Source organism: Canis lupus, chromosome 1 (genome assembly GCF_003254725.2).
Source record: "Canis lupus dingo isolate Sandy chromosome 1, ASM325472v2, whole genome shotgun sequence".
NCBI lineage: Eukaryota > Metazoa > Chordata > Mammalia > Carnivora > Canidae > Canis > Canis lupus.
In genome coordinates this window covers 98,868,068-98,884,929 of record NC_064243.1, presented here as the reverse complement: position 1 = coordinate 98,884,929, position 16,862 = coordinate 98,868,068, and the positions used below count along the sequence as shown (strand labels likewise).

At 59.9% G+C, this 16,862-nt stretch overlaps 1 protein-coding gene across 2 annotated transcripts in view; it reads right to left on the bottom strand.

The window, feature by feature from the left end:
* BICD2 (BICD cargo adaptor 2) overlaps positions 1-16,855 on the bottom strand; it is a 39,116-nt gene extending 22,261 nt beyond the window's left edge. The window contains exon 1 of one of the 2 annotated variants that reach the window (XM_025423662.3): positions 16,487-16,855. In XM_025423662.3, coding sequence (XP_025279447.1) covers positions 16,487-16,726 — 240 coding nt within the window. In that variant the 5' untranslated portion in view covers positions 16,727-16,855. The remainder of the gene's footprint in view (positions 1-16,486) is intronic. The other variant, XM_025423663.3, reaches the window with a different exon arrangement.
* Positions 16,856-16,862: the final 7 nt, after the last annotated feature.

Sequence of the window (16,862 nt, the reverse complement as noted above, 5' to 3'; positions counted from 1 at the left end):
GGAGATGCCTCTCATACTCCAGGAACTTGGGGATGAAGACACCTGCCCCCCACTGAGGCCGGCACATGCCACCCTGCTGCCAGGGTATGGACAGGCAGGAAACCTGGCAGCTTCTTCAAGGGGTATGCAGACACCTGATATGAGGCACAGCCGTCCACCCCAGGTCATCATCCAAGAGCAGCGACAACGGTGTGCAGACTGAGCGTCCCGCAGGAAGGCCTGTGATACCTGCCAATCCTCCTGAAGCAGCATGGGGAGGGCGTCGGATCCATGCCGGCCCCTCTCCGTCAGCGACACCCCTCCAGCTGTTTACCCCAGGTGTCCTACCCCAGCTAGGAGGCCCCATCCCTGTGCTCACTGCTCAGCTCACAGGCCAGAGGCCGGGAATCTGAGGTGAAGGCCATGCCCCTGTCCCGCTCCCACCACCTGAATCTCTGCTGATCAAAGCATGCCCCAACACCCAGCACCACCTGGAAACCTGCTTCCCCCCCAGGAAGTGCTCGGAGCAGCAGTGTGCACCCTGACGGCATGTGAGGCTGTGGGCGTGCTCGTCCTGCCCTGCCTTGCTCCTCTCAGGCCAGTGTTCACTGAACGCCCCAAACTTCCCTGGCTGCTATGAGGAAGAAAGCTGATGCCTTCCTGGACCGCAGGATGCACGTCTGGGCTTGGAGGTACCCAAAGCCGTGCTGGGGTGATGTTCCCAGAGGGGCACACCCTGCCCACAGTCCTGAAGTGCCCGGGCCAGGCGAGCTCCAGCGTGGCCGGGCACGCCCAGGCGTGAGGTCACGGGCAGCTGTACACACGTTCATCCTTGCCATGTGGACACAGCACACACACCTGTACTCAGGGCCACATGTGGCAGGGGAGGCTGGGCTTGCCAGGCAAGGAGGGGTTCCTGGGGCAGGGGCAGTGGGGGGGGGGGGGCGGCAGCAGGAGCACATGTCGGGCAGGGCAATCCCCAGGGGCCATGAGACTTTAGCAGCGGGGAGTACCTTCCCCAGGGGGCTGGACGGTGGCGCAGGGTTGTGGGAGGACCAGGGCCCAGGGGATGTGGGATAGCAAGGGGCAGGCCCTCCCCACACCGTCCTCACCTGCCTGGTACGCAACCACCGCAGGCCCAGCATGCCACAGCCTCTTCACAGGCTGGGCGGGCAGTGACCACGAGGGGCGTGTGATCCTCCATCGGTCCCCGCTGGCACACAGGAGGCTCCAGACCCTTGGCCCCCACTGGGCCCCCACACCCTAGTGTGGCTGAGATGCACAGACAACAAGGGCCAAGCGCTTCTCCTGAGCAGGGGACAAGCAGCCTGGCCCTGGGAGGGAGGGGGGGTTGCTGCAGCCCTGCCAGCCACCCCTGCCCAAGCCTGGTTCTGTAGGCAAAGCTGCACCAAAACGGAAGCTGGGGTCACTGCCCTGGGTCCACGGGCACTAGAGGGAGGGCTTGGAGGGTCTCTGAGCCCCAGGTCCACACACGGTCAGCGACCCCGATGGGCGTGGAGAGTTGGCTGCCCGCAGGGTGTAGGGGACAAGGATGGGAGGGTGGGGATGTGGGGGCAAGCAGGAAGAGACCCCAAGCTGCTTTGCACTCTGGGCACCAGATCTGTGCTTGCCAGGCCCCCAGGGAACACCTGTAGCTCCAGAGCAGGGACCTACTGCAGGTAGGGTCTGTCTGTCCCAGTGCTGTCTGCAGGCTGAAGGCCTAGGAGGCCGGAGGGCAGAAACCGGACCACCCCGCCCATTCCTGTTCCGCTGCCGCCCACACTGAATCCAAGCTCATCCCTTCCAGAGACACACCCAAAATTGATGTTTCCCAGCAGCTGGATGTCCCTCAGCCAAAGGGACACATGAAATCACCACCACACAGGCCCGGGGGCTGCGGCAACGGCTCCCAACTCCATCCTGTGGGGCAACAGCAGCCACAAATGGCACAGAGCTGTAAACTCTCTTGCCAGTCCAGGCTGAACGGCATGATGTGGCCTCAAGATGTAGTCTGCTGACCCCTGGTCTAAGCCAGCAGCTCATCACCCGCAGCCACTTGTGTGGCTTGTTATACAAGACTTAGAAGCGTACGTAGAAGGTCTGTCCCCAAGTCCAGCCTGGGCAAGGCTGTGCATCGGTCAGGTTTGGAGCGGGAGGGCTCTAGGGTCAGGGATGCGTTAGGAATAAGCCCAGAGGCAGGACTCAGCTAACTGGGAGGAGCCCTGGACAAGAAGCTCCCCCTCAGCCATGGCCAACCCCAGCACCTGGCCGACAGGGGAGTGGGGATCAGTACAGGGGGTGCTCGCTGCACCCTGGGCCCGTGCGACATGTCTGACCCAGCGCTGGGGCAGCTGGGAACCATGCCAGTGCAAGAGGCCTCGTGAAGCTAGAAGAGCAGCCCCACAAGGGACCGCCCCACGCGTGTGGTCAGCCAGTCCCCGGGGCCCTGGAGGGCATTCTGCTCTGCAGTAGCCACGCAGTCTGTCCCCCAAAGGGAGCGACCATGAGCTGGCCACCACCCTGGCCCATGGAGGCCGGCCCCTGGTTTCTCACATATGTACGTGGGGCCCAGAAACAGGTCTGTGTGAGGAGACAGAACCCAAACACTTAAAAACTGATCTCTTCAATAATATTCATACCCAAGAGGGCCTATAGGACAAATAGCAGGAAATGTATCCTCTCAGCACATGGGGATCGCCACCCGAGCAGCACTGTGCTGTGGGAGGGGGATACACTAAAAATACTCTGTAAGGATAAACACAAACACAGACTCAATAAGGTAAACAGACCCATCTCAAGGGAGGTGTCACAACAAAGGCTCAAAGCACAATAAAAAAGCAAAAGCAAGTGGGCTGGTGTATTTTGTCCACCTGGAGACGGTCTTACCCAGGGTGGTGGCCTACGTGGGGCACCTGCCTCTGAATCAGGCAACCAGAGGCCAGTGCCCCCGCCTGCCCTGTGCACCTCAGGAGGGTATGCTCACCAGGGCAGGGCCAGGGCTGCATCCCGAGCCTTGTGTCCACGGCCACAGCCACTACCAGCATGAGGGGGACAGGGGGCGGTCACCCAGAGCTCGGTGAGCACGCCAGAACTCCTACAGGAGCTCCCACCCTCCCCCACTGGGGGCCCAAGGACACATCGACCTGCCCTGGGAGCGCCAATCCAGCGGCATCAACACCATTCAGTTACAAAGACACAGATGGGCTACCTGAAGGGTCAGCTTCAGCAAGCCTGCTAGAAGTCGGCCATGCAGTGCAATGCAAGGTGAGCTACAGACATTCCTGCCACAGCCAAACTGACGTGCGAAAGGGAAATTAGAGAGCAGCCGCACGAAGGCACACTCAGTACGATTGGTGGCGTCTCCAGCAAACCTCTGCAAGAATGCACGTGGTCACTGTCTTTACATCCTAACACGAGCACCTGAGCCGAGGTAAGTCCACCCGGGGAAGATGTAAAGATAGTGGACAGGCCCTGGGGTCCTGGCCCTAAAAAGGACAAGGCCAGGGAATCTGTCCTGGGTCAGAGAGGCAAGGATGCAAGTGGATGGCTTTACTTTGGAAGCGCACGGAGGAGCAGCCCCAGGAAATCCCCAACCCTCCCCAGGTAAACTGCTGAGGAGCACCTAACAGGGACAATTGATGTATAATTCCAACAGCAGAAAACCTTAACCCTTGGATGCTACTTCACCTAGAAACACAAGACTTAGTCGTAGGAAAGGACAACTCTGATGAGAGGTGTGAGTGCCACAGGGTCATGGGGAGCATGCACCACGCCACAGGCAGCACCTCCATGAGACTGGAGGAAGCTGCCCCGACCATCCGGGGTCACTGTAGAGCATGGTGAACTTTACGCTGACCGTTAGCAAGCAGGACTCCCCTGTGCCTCCTAAGACGACTGAAAGGTATGATCCATGTACCATCATACTTACTCTGTCAATGGGTATGATTCCGGGTATTTCAGTATATTCCCCGAGGGGTGCAGCCACCACCAACATGACTTCCACGCTCTCCTCACCCACTAGCGGTCACCCCCTAGCTCCCCTGCCCCAACTCCAAAACCACCAGTGTCCTTTCTGTGTCCGCAGGTTTGCCCATTCAGGACCTCTCACGGAGGGCAAACTTTACCCGACACGACCCCTGTACCCTGCCTCTCACGGGGCATCACGTTCCAAGGATGGTGCACGAGGGGCGGGTACCAGCGCTTCACCTCGGGGCTGCCTGGGATGATGTGGCTGTTAACACTCACGCGGCGTCTGTGTTCATGGGTACACACATAGGAGCAACGCTAACTCTGTGTTTAACGCCCCAGGGAACCGCCACACTGTCTGCCAAGGCTGTCTCACCATACCACTTTCCACCAGCCAAGGGTAGGTTCTGATGTCCCCACATCATCATCAACACTTGCCTCGGTCTTTGATGCACTGTCCCATGGGCGTGAGGGCCCCTCCTGTTAAAGACCCAAACACTGACAACACTGGCCACCAGTCCTCACTAACATGCCTTTGCCATATCATCTCCCTTAACACCAGTCTCAAAGTCCTCAGGAGGATTCCACCTCATGTCTTTTTGGAGGAAGAAAGTAAGGCCCCAGGGGAGGAGGCCTCAGCTGTCCACGGCAGGGGACCACTGGGCCACCTCAACCCTTGGCCGCTCCTCCCTCTGTGCCAGCATCAGAACCACTCACGGCCCGATGACAGGAGGACCTGTACCCAGACCACTACAAACTCCAATGCATCAGTAAGAGAAAGGCAGACACGTTACAGAAACCTTGGTGAGGGTCCCCAACAGGCTCTTCACAAAGGACTGCCTCCGAATGGCCAGGCGACAAAGGCTTGGGGCAGGGGCCAAGAAAAGTACTGCAGCCAGTAAGCGTCCAGGACAGACATCCCCGAGGGAGGCCCAAGGACATGGTGCTCACGTAGCACCTGGAACAGGGTGGCTCCAAAGCCCTGCCCCCAGCCCCGCTCAGCACAGTGGCTCTGCTCCCTTCCAGCTTCTGTCTAGGAAGGAGCTGCCACAGATGGAGAGGCCTGGGAGCCTGAGCACCTCACAGTCTGTGCCAACGGGGGCCCATCAGCTTCTATCTCATGGGAAACACCTCCTTGCACGGGGGGGGGGGGGGGGGGGGGGAGCAGACTCAGAGCAACTGACTCCCTGTCATGTCCCAGGTGGCACTGCCTGGGAAGGCACAACCATCACCTGGCCCCGATGATAGCCTTGACTCAAATCACTTGGGGAGCCAGAAACATGCATTCACAGGTGCAGGCTCACCTGCTAGGTGGCCCTTCCCATCTCAGGGGCTTGGGCCTGGAATGCTGCAGTTCTCCAGGGCAGCGACCATTAATCCCCAGATCTGGCTGGGGCTGGTCACACTGGTCCTCAGCCCCACTTCTCAGGAGGAGATTATCTCCTCCTAGCACACAGCCCTGCACCCAGGCGCTGGGTCATGGAAGCAGCAGAGCCTGAGGAGGGCCTGGTCCCAGGGGACCAGGTGGGGCTATCTGTGTAGTCTATTGGAAGAGGTAAGAGCACAGGTGCAGAGAACCTGGCACACCAGTGACTCCGACACCCCCAGGGGCAGGTGCTGGTGGCCCTGATAACTACCTGGCACCTTGCTCAGGCAGAAAGCCCACAGTGGACAGACAAGCTAACCCTGCCAAGGGCCAGCAGGGCTGCTGGGGCCAGGCAGGGTGGATGGCCCCCGCTGGTGACCCTCCTGCCGGGGCAGCCATGGGAACACAAACTACTCTGTCTCCTCACAGGTGAGCTACACACCAATGTCAGAAACAAGATGGCTTACAGGACACAATCTTGTGGACAGCAGCTAGAGTCGCTCTGGACTCTTCCATCCTATGAGATCAGAGGGAGATCAGACCCTGACTAATGCAGTCCACCACTGGAAGAAGCATTTAGTGAATCCCAACAAGTGGGAGACCAGACAGCCAGCCTGAGCAGCTTCCGGGAGCCCCAGAGAGAGAAACAACAGAAGGGGGGGCCAAGCTCCCATACAAGGACAGAACCCAGAGGCCTGTGACACCCTTGCAGGGTCCCCACTAGCCACCTCTCAGAGCCAGGGTATCAGCAGGGTCTATGTGGCGGCTGGGGTGAGGGCAGGGCTCAAGTGCAGTGAGCCCCACCCTGGGACCTTCCAGTCCAACAGCAGCCTAAGGCCAGCACTCTTAACATTCCAGGTCACAGAGGACATAGCTGGGGAGGGGGCACCCAAACCCCCACATACACCGTGTGGGCTGGGTAGGAGGGAGGGAGACCTGGCCTACGGGAACACAAACACCAGTGGGCCCAGGGCACCCGTGCCCAGTGGCTAGTGGGCACCACCTCAGTGGGGTCAGGGTGCCCGTGCCCGGCAGCTGGTGGGCACCCCCTCGGTGGGATCAGGGCGCCCATGCCCAGCGGCTGGTGGGCACCGCCCCCCGGTGAGGTCAGGGCACCTGTGCCCGGCAGTACCTCCTCGGTGGGGTCAGGGCGCCCGTGCCTGGCAAGTGGCAGATGCTCAGTAAATGCCTACGGATGAAGAACAGGTTAGACATGGGGACACTGCGGGGTGGGGGGCCCATACCAGAAGTGGGTGGGTGGGTGGGGACTACAGGCCAGTGAATAGACAGGTGCTAGCAGGTCAGCTGGGATGGCTGGTGAGGGGCCTGTTACAGTCTACTGTGGGTTCCAGGGCAGCTGGAGGGCGGGGGGGGGGGGGGGGGGCTGTATGCACACTCACACAAACTCTGCCTGGCTGACCAGGGACCCCTCCCATCCCAGGCAGTCCATGTGTGACATCTGCCCCCATCAACCCATCCTCCCACTGGGTCGCTTCTGGCCTCAGTTCTCCCTTGGAGCACCCATACACTGGTTGTGGGGGTCAGACAAACCAGACTGAGGACAGACACCCACATGGGAACAGAACGTGGCTGCCTCGGATGGATGTCACCCCCCACCCGCCCACATTTGTCCCATCGCCAACCACGCACCCCAGCTGCCCTGGGCAGCGTCCAAACATTAAGCTGCTTTTAGAACACTGGGAATCCACTCCTGGGCGGGAGGGATTTAGCCAGAATCGGGTGCATTTAGAGAAGATTACACCCTAATTGCCTCAGTGTCAGCAGGCAGGCTCCTGGCCAGCTGAGCCCCAGGGCTGGCGACGGTCCCCTGGGACCCTGGCTCTACCACCCGGGGACCTAGAGGCCAGTCCTAGCGCCAGGGGACAAGCCCCTGTGTTCCTGCAGCAGCTGGGCGCCCAACACAAACCTCATTCAACAGCTTGCAGCCATGGCAGGAAGGGCAGTGGTCCAGTGGCCATCTGCCCCAAGCCCCCAGGACGGCTTGGCCTAGAAATACCAGGAGAGCAGTCTGCACTGGGAATCTGAGCATCTCCATGATGAGCCCCATGTACAAGGGACACCCAGCAAGCCACAGGGTCAGCCAGTGGGCAGAGCTTCCACCTCGGGACCCAGGGTTCTGCAACCTTGGGACAGATGGTCTACGGCTTTGGCCAGAGGGACACAGTAGGCCTCAGGGGTGAGTACCCCCCACACCTGGCTCTCTGTCATGGTCACCGGCAGGGTTGGCCCCAGGTGCCCCCAAGGAACCAATGCAGGATCACTGGCCACGAGGGGCTCCCACGCCTAAGGAGAGAGGACACTGCTCCACATGGGGACACAGCCTCACCCTCCATGCCACACACCTTGGGACTGGGCAGAGGGGTAAGGCTGGCAGGGCCCTCCTGTGCTGTGACACACATACATGCACACGAGCCACCCTCACCCTCCAAGATGCTGGGGACCATTGTACAGCCTGTGACAACAGCACCAGCATGGCTCACATGCAGCAGCCACCCCAACTTCAGCCCACTGCCCTGCTCCTCTGGCTTCTCCAAGATCCATGGCCACAACTAGGTCCTAAAAATAGGGAGGCATTCCAGACCTGAGCTGGTGCAAGCACAGGTGCTTGACCCAAACACCTGCACACAGACGATTACAGCAGCTTTGCCAGCCAGTAATCGTGCAAAACTAGAAGTGACCAAGATGCCCGGCTTCAATGGATGAACAAACTGTGGCTACATCCATGGAAAAATGTGTGCAAACTTTAAAATATCATTTAGAAGGTTGGGGGACCCTTGGAAGGAATGCAGAACGTGCTTAAACAATCTACCTGTACTTCAGATGGATGAAGCCACCTCACCGAAGGGGACAGGGGACACGGTGCTGGCTCAAGCAACTGACTTGGCAATAAGCAGAGTGTAGAGGACCAAAAGCATAGAGGCATTGTGCTCCAGGTCAGCAGCACCCAGCACCAGCACCCAGGACTGGAGCACCCTGTAGCACCAGAGAGAAGGAAGGAGGGACGGAGCAACGGAATAATCACAACCGTGAGTGTGGAAGTGAGGCACTCCACAGAGCACAGGGAAAGATGTGTGCTGGGCAGCCAGAGCATGTGCGAGCCCCGCCTGGGCTAACCATAAATGCAGGGCGTTCCTGAAGACCTGTCTCAAGGCCAGTGAAGATGAGGAGCAGGCTCAGGGTGGAGCCCGGCACCGGCACCCAAGGAGGGGCCAGACCTAGGGGCCTAATGGGCTGGAAAGAGGTTTCCAGGGGGTGGTGGCCACATGAATGACAGCGGTGGCACCAAACCCCAACAGGTGTGTGTATGTCACCCTTCTGGAGAGAGCGAGCAGCCCGTGGGGCAAGTAGCCCGTGGGACACCTGGAGGAACAGGTGTCAGGTCCAGCCACTGGCTACTCCACACTCTTCCCAACTACTGCCTGGGTCAAGTGCACAGGCTAGTAAGCTGATCACTGGGCTGGTTTATCAGGAGTAAAGTCAACTCTCACTGAGTGGGACCCAAAGGGAAGGAAAATCCCATGAAGACGCTGTCCTGTGGCAGCCTTCAAAGACAAGGGCACAAGGACACAGAGAGGTGCTGGTTATTTTGCTTTATAACCACGTGCATTCTCTTGCTTTCTGTCAAGATCTAATAAAGGATTACCCTAAACTGACAAGAGACCATGAGCAACCTCATGAGCTGAAGACCGGGGCATGCAGAGGCACACACACATCCCCACGGCTCAGGGGACACTCTAAAGGATGGACACCTGATAAAACCAGTAACACACAATCAAGACAGTGAGATAACTGCACAGATCGATGGACACAACGGAGCAACTGAATAGGCCCATCCATGGCGATTGGACCTTGCAGAGGAGCACAGGAAACACAACAGAGCAAAAATCAGTCTAGTCTCTTCAATAATCAGAGACCCCACGCAAAAAAGCAAGTCTGGGCCTGACCTAAACATAAAAGGCAAACCTCAGAGCTTCCAGAGAAAAATGCAGCAGAGGAGTCGGTGTGATCTTGGGTTTAGTGATGCAAATCTTAGCACTGAGAGCACAACCCACAAAAGCAAAAGGACACAAAAATTAAAACCACTCCAGACGTGGTTTTGAGAGAAAAAAAGACCAGCTGCAGACTGGGAGAAATGACCTGCAAACGAGGACTTGTGTCCTTAAACAGTAAGAAACAACTCAGTTTTCAAAATAGCAAAAAATGAGAGCTATACCTTACCAGGGACACACAGATGGCCAACAAGCCTGCGACACGCTGCTGCGCATCTGGTGTCATCAGGGAAGTGGCAGTAAGATGCAACTCGCGCTTACTGGAGTGGCTAAACCCTGGAGCACTGACGATGCCCAGCGCTGGTGAGGATGCAGAACAGCAGGCACGTGCAGTCAGGCTGTGGGACACTGGCTGGCACAGCCATTCCGAGGAGACTGGTGGTCTCCTGCACAACTGAGCATATTCCACACAGCAACTACATGCCCAGGTGTTGACCCAAACACCTGCACACGGATGATTACAGCAGCTTTGCCAGCCAGTAATCGTGCAAAACTGGAAGTGACCAAGATGCCCGGCTTCAATGGATAAACAAACTGTGGTTACATCCATGGAAAAAATGTGTGCAAACTTTAAAATATCATTTAGAAGGTTGGGGGACTCTGGGAAGGAATGCAGAACGTGCTTAAACAATCTACCTGTACTTCAGATGGATGAAGCCATCTCACCGAAGGGGACAGGGGACACGGTGCTGGCTCAAGCAACTGACTTGGCAATAAGCAGAGTGTAGAGGACCAAAGGCATAGAGGCATTGTGCTCCAGGTCAGCAGCACCCAGCACCAGCACCCAGGACTGGAGCACCTTGCAGAACCAGAGAGAAGGAGGGAGGGACGGAGCAACGGAACAATCACGACCATGAGTACGTCCACCGGGTGCAGGACAGACGGGAGAGTGCCAGGGGCCGAAGCTGAACAAGTGGACAACAAAGTAGAGCAGGGATCCCTGGGTGGCACAGCGGTTTAACGCCTGCCTTTGGCCCAAGGCGCGATCCTGAAGACCCGGGATTGAATCCCACATCGGGCTCCCGGTGCATGGAGCCTGCTTCTCTCTCTGCCTGTGTCTCTGCCTCTCTCTCTCTCTCTGTGTGACTATCATAAAAAAAAAAAAAAAAAAAAAAACAAAAAAAAAAAAACAAAGTAGAGCAGCTACTGGATCATAACACAAACATCACAAAGTACCTGTGGGCCAACAGCAATATAAACCAGGAAACGGGTCCCTAAATGAATGGGAAGAGACGGGTCTCCCACTCAGATATGTAGAAGCTTCCGGCCAGGAGGGCTCTGGAAGGGGGGGGGGGCGCCCTGGCTGTGGAGACTTGACACCCCCAGCCAGGCATGGGGTGAGAAGAGCACCTCACTCCTGCAGCCCTCCTCCCAGAAACCCATCACCCCATCCCAACCATGAGAAATCCCAGCTGAGGGACATCCAGCAAAACACCTGCCTGGCATCCCTCAAAGCTGTCAAGGTCACCACAAACAAAGGAAGCCTGAGGAACTACCCAACCAGGAAGAGTCTGAGGATAAGTGAGGTCTGTCCCGTGGGACCCCACATTGGGTCCTGCAGCAGGAAAAGGACAGCTGCTGTTTTCCGGGGACAAGACTGCACATGAGCGAAGGCTGAACTCCCACCAGCCCCTACTGTTCCTCAAACATCACCCATTTCTGGAACAAATTCGCATTTTCAAAGCAGGTTGTTGTCGCAGAACGGACTGTGTCACCACGCTGGCCACGATGGTAAAGGGACATGGGTGTTGATGAGAACTGGCTTGGGGACTTCTGGGGGGCTGCCCTCCCTAATCTGGGTAAGTCTCTGCAGCAAGTGCCAGGGGGACAGCACACAGCCTGCCTGGCTCAGCCCTGCTCCGTCCAGGGCCGACATTCCCTCTGAGCACCCCGGGTCACAGTACTAGGACCTTTGGGGGACCCCCAGGCGGCTGAACAAGCAGGACTCCAGTAGGACATATGGGCTGGGGTGCGAGGGGGAAGGAGAGAGGAGGGCCCAGGGAACCCCAGGCAGCACACGACAGGTCCCAGGGCCCTCCCCACGCCATGACTGCCAGGACTTCAGGGATGCGCTGACCTCAAACAAGGAGACTGAGGCCTAGGGAGGGGACCGTGGGGGGTCACATCAAGCTTGGCTGACATACAGCTGGGCTGTGGGCTCCCCCACCACAGGCCCACACCCGTGGAATGGGGACAAGCATGGCCCCACTGTGCTGGGTTACAGGGAGCTGGCATCTCTGTGCATCAGTCAGGGCACACCCTGGGTGCTCATGAGCACTGGCGGGCAGGTGGGGTGCACAAGGCCAGTCTGACGAACGTGCCGGACAGGCCACAACTGCCCAGCGAGCCAGGCCAGCGCTGGCTGAGGGCACAGTCCTGCCAACTTTGTAAAGAAGAAAAAGGAACAGAAAGACAAGCGTGGGGCTCCAGGGAGATGGGAGGCAGTTGGGGGCCCCAGGACGGGCATCCAGAGGACCCTGCTTGGCTCCTGACACCAGCAGGGCGCCGGCACCACAACATCTCAGGGCCATACAGGAAGTCCCACCACTGACTGCACCTGAGGGGATTGTGATGATGCTAAGGGGCTGTTAATGTTGCCAGGTGTGAAGATTTACCTGAGGGCTATCAAACATTTAACTTACATTTTATTAAAAAAGAGTTCCTCCTTCCAGAGAAGCTAGGCCCAGGAAGAGGCTGCTGGAGCCGGAGCCGCAGGCAAGAGACCCCGAGGGCGAGCCGCATGCATCCCTCTGCCCGGGCTCTGCCCGGGATGTCCTCTGCAGCAGGGGCACGAGGCAGACAACTGCCTTCACCACGACCGAGTCCATGGACACAGCGCCAGGAGTGGAAGTGCACAGCGTCCTCCGAACTGGCGGAAACCAGGGCTCTGCACGACAGCGAAGCCTGCTTGCCCACAGCCCAAGCGTGACACTGCGGGGCCTCCACAGCCGTGATGGGCCCAGCTTCTCTCCTCCCACGACTGCCACCCCACGCCCCAGCACACACTGCCTATCCTGCGCCCGCTTGGCTCACAGTGATTTATGGTCTACAAAGGAGGCCGGGCCCCAGACCTCCCTGCCGCCACCTGCCTGAGCAACGCGGCGCTGGTCCCCCTCAGGGCAGAGCCTGCAAGCCCCTGGTGGCCCCTGCCCACCAGGCACTCCACAGTACTAAGGAGAAGCCAGTCTCTCTGCACCCCAATGCGTGCAGCAGCACGTCACCTGGTGCACCAATGTGGAGAAGCGATTCACGAATAGGACAGAAGGTCCTCCTGCCTCACAGGAAGGGCCAGGATGCCCAGCAAGCCCATGTGCACCTACCCGTGCCCTCCAGGGGTGCCGGCTCCCTGCCCGGACCACAGGAACCTGCCCCGCCTGGCAGGCAGAGACGTGGGTGAGGGGCACCCGGCTCTCCGGTCCACCCCTCCTGAAGCCAGGCAGACGCTGGGCCCACGTCACTTCAGCACCTCCCGCTGCTGGGGCCATAGCCCTGAGGCTCCTGCCCACCCCTCCTCTTGGGAAGTGGCTCTGTCACACAAGCCACCAGATGGGACAGGAGGGGCCATGAGGGCCACGCAGGACCCTGGCACTTAGGGCAACGGGAGGGCCCTTCAGTTTGCTCTCCAATTCCTGCTCGACACAGCTCCATAAGCAGCAAGGTGGGTACATCTAGCAGCGCAGCCACAAGGGCCGAGTGGTCCCTGTCCTCGGACACCCAGTGCCTCCCGTGGGCAGGGCAGCCAGCACCCCCAGGGACCCCGCATACCCCCAGGCAGCCAGCACTGGAGGGCATGGGTCCCCCAGAAGACTCCAGCCCAAGGCCTCTGCTCCACCCTCTAGAACATCCCCACAGGCTTCAGCCAAGTCAGGGCTCCTCTGATCCCCATGCAAACACCCAACGAGGCCTCTAACCACCCCGTCCTCAGCAGGAATAGGGACCAGTCACACAGGCTCACAGCCCTGAGCAAAACTCAACTCTGTGCCTTGGTTTCCCCAGCTGTAGGATGGACATGACGAGGTGGTGGCCCCAAGGGCTGGTGTGGGGGCTGTAGCCGCCTGTAGGGCACAGGGAGGCGTTCCCAGCATCCTCCTCCGTCGGATGAATCCAACCCACATCCATAGCTTCCCAGCAAAGAGCCCAATGCAACCCTGTGCCGAGGACCCCATCCTAGGCGTCACTTCACTGTCACCATCCGCTGAGAGCAGACAGAGAAGGAAGGAGTTGAGTGCTGGAGACAGCAGCTGCCCCCACCAGCTCCACCCTGGCCCTTCAGCTCAGCAGGACCAGAGCGACTCGGGGAGGCAGGCTCAGGCGAGTCCAGAGGGAAGCACCCAGGCCTCCAGGGTGGGAGGCGGAGGGCTGTGGAGGTTGAGGGCAGGCTAAGCCAGGCCCTGGGCCACAGGCAGCAGCAGGCTCTGCCGCCCAGGACACGGGACCATGGGGACAGCAGGCCCAAGGGAAGTGGAGGGAAGGAGCTGACAATGCTGCATGGCAAGCACTAAGTAAGCACTTACTGTATGCTGGGCACCGTGCCCAGCCCGTGACAAACCACAGCTCACCAATTCCACCTGCTGCATCCTGGGCCCCAAGTACATGGCACACACGAGATCCCAGGGTGGCCCCCAAGGCAGCGAGGGTATCCACACCCCACCCTCCTGCCCTGAGACTACATTCACCTGGGGCCCTGGCCTGAGGCCCACTCTCCAGCCCCCACACCCCTGGGGTACCTGCCTGAGCCCAGCACAACAGCCCCCTTGTCCAAAGCAGGGCAGATAGAGTGAGGTGAGGACACGGCCACTCAGGACAGGAAACACATGGCTGACCACACGGCTGACCACAGGCCACTGGTTCTCTCTCCCTAGAGTAGGGAGGGGACAGTTGGACTCAGGGTGGCCTGGGCCTTATCAGGACACATTCAATCACGAGCAAAATGCTTAGGCCCAAAGGGCCAGCAGGTACCGGCCCACTACACATACACACGTACACACCATGGTGTCAGGACACACACTTGCCAGGTTACAGAGGCTGCACGGCCACCACATGGCCCCCTCCCTGTCCTGAGCCCCAGCACAAAGTCACTCACCTGTGAGCAACCAGCCTGCTCCCCTCCCCCCAGACGGGACCACCTGCAAGAGCACAAACACCTCTGTTTGAAATACAATTTGTCAGTGACTGAAACAACTTTAGTTCCAGAAATTGTTTTAAAAGAACAAAAAAAGCTCACCTCTCTACAAGATAAAAAAAAAAAAGACTCAACAAAATTTGTCTCCTTAAATCTTAATTTTTAAAATAAGAGTTAATCCAGGCCAGACCCGACTACAATGAAACTGACTGAGGAGAGGCTGCGCTGGCACAGCTGAGAGGGACCCGGCTGAGTTTCCCGCATCATGCCTCACTCTGATGCGCCTTCCTGGGCTTCTGCCAGGATTTAGGCTGCTCGGTGTGCCCCTCACCTACAGCAGGGGGATGAGGGAGGGAACAGGGGCAGGCCAGTAGAGCCATGTGTCCGAGACCCAGGGCCCCACTCGTGCAGCAGCTAGGAGGGGACGTCCAGGGAAGCAGGCAGGTGCTGGACGAGCGCATGTGGAGACTGGCACACCATCCTCCCACACCCCCCCTCCCCCGGGACCCACCCTCCAGACACACCCCACGAAACAGAGCCAACATTCCTGCGCTGGTCAAACACTTGTGTCTGTCACAGCAAGGAGCTGACGACGGAAGGGCCCCCACGTGGGGACTGGTTCTCTGCTGCAGTCCGTCCCCGTCCATTCTTTGAGTGGACATGAATGTGAACTTGTGAACACAGACAGGGACTGTGCTTGGGGCTGGGCGGGGGTGGGGAGGTGCTCAGCAGGCTGGGGGAGGGGAGGGCCCAAGGTGCTCCTGCTCCACCTTCTCACAGCCCTCTGCCCCCCTCCACTGCAGGTGCGTCCCCTCACCCCACTACCATGGAGCCTTTGTGGGAGGGCCGGTGCCACCCCTCTGGCAGACAAAGTGTCAGCCAAACCTGGCTCGGAGGAGGCACCAAGACCTGCTGACAGGTGACGGGCCATGGGTCCCCTGCCCCACTGTCAGTCAGCTTCCTGATACTAATAACCCAACACCTGCTCTGCCTTGCACAGATCCAAGCACCTGTGCAAACACGCTCTCCTCCTCACTCTCAGAAGGGGATCCTACCAGTGTCCTCAGTGAACCAGGGAGGCTCTGGATAGGACAGGCGCCTACCTGAGGCCCCTGGGAGCAGACATGGCAGGAGGTGGGCATCAGCGAGGCAGCAAGAGTGCTGGACCCCAAGACCGAGGACCAAGGGCCACATGGAAAAGGGAAGTGTCAGGTGGGGAAGGGGCCCCGCCTTTTCAACCATACAATCCTCAGACCAACTCTGGATGCTGGGGGGGGGGGGGGGGGTGCAATGCTGTAGCAGGAGAAGCCAAGGCTCCAGCTCACAATCAACACCAGCAAGGAGCTGGGCCTGGATCCAAACCTGGATGCTCCGCCCACAAAGCAACTTCTCCCCGCTCCAGAGGGCTGCAAAGCGGGGAGACCCCGGAGAGCCCCGCCGTTCAAGTCACCAGAACGACTTCATGAAGGCTGGCCCAGCTCTCCCCAGGGGCTCACGGACAGCCTGGGGTCCCGCCTCAGCCCGGGGCCGAAATGACAGCGGAGACACAGGCTCCTCCGCGGATAAATACCCACCGAGCTGTCGCCGGCCCTGGGACGGCAGCCAAGGCAGCCGAGGCAGGAAGTAGGCGGGAGAGGTAACCGGGGGGCCGTGGCGGAGCTGCGCCCAGGGGGGACCGGGGGATCCCGGCCGTCGTGGACGACCACACCGGAGGCCAGCCTGCCGCGGCCCTGCCCCCAGGCCACCGGGTCCAGCCCTGGCCTCCCCCCGCCGCGGCCCTGCCTGCAGCCCACGCCCCCACACTCCCACCCCCCGTGCCGAGGCCTGTAGCCGCAGCACACACGGCCCCGCCCGCAGCCCCTGCCCGCCGAGGCCCGTCCACCATGCCCCGGGGGGCTGCAGGGCTGGCCGGGGTCGGCCCGGCCCGGGGTTGGGGCTCCGCTCGGCGGGGAAGGGGGGGGGGTCCCGGCCCGGCCGCCTCACCTCCTTGAGCTGCTCCATCTCGCCGCGGATAGCCTCGTAGTCCACCTCGAGCTCCTCGAACTGCAGCTTGAGCTGGTGCTTCTCCTCCAGCACCGCCAGCCCGTACTCGGCCGCCTGGATCTTTTCGCGCGTGGTCTCGGCCAGCTCGTGCGACAGCCGCTTCACTTCGGCACGCAGCCACTCGGGCTGCGCCTCCATCACCAGCCGAGCGTACTCCTCCTCCTCCGACGGCGCCGACATGGTGGCCAGCGGCCGGCTAGCGCTGCTGCCGGCGAAGCTCAGGCCGGGTTCTCGACCCCTGCCGCCGCTGCTGCCGCCGCCGCCGCCGCCGCCCAGCCCGACGGCGCCCGGGCCGCCGCCGCGCAGCCGTAGTGCG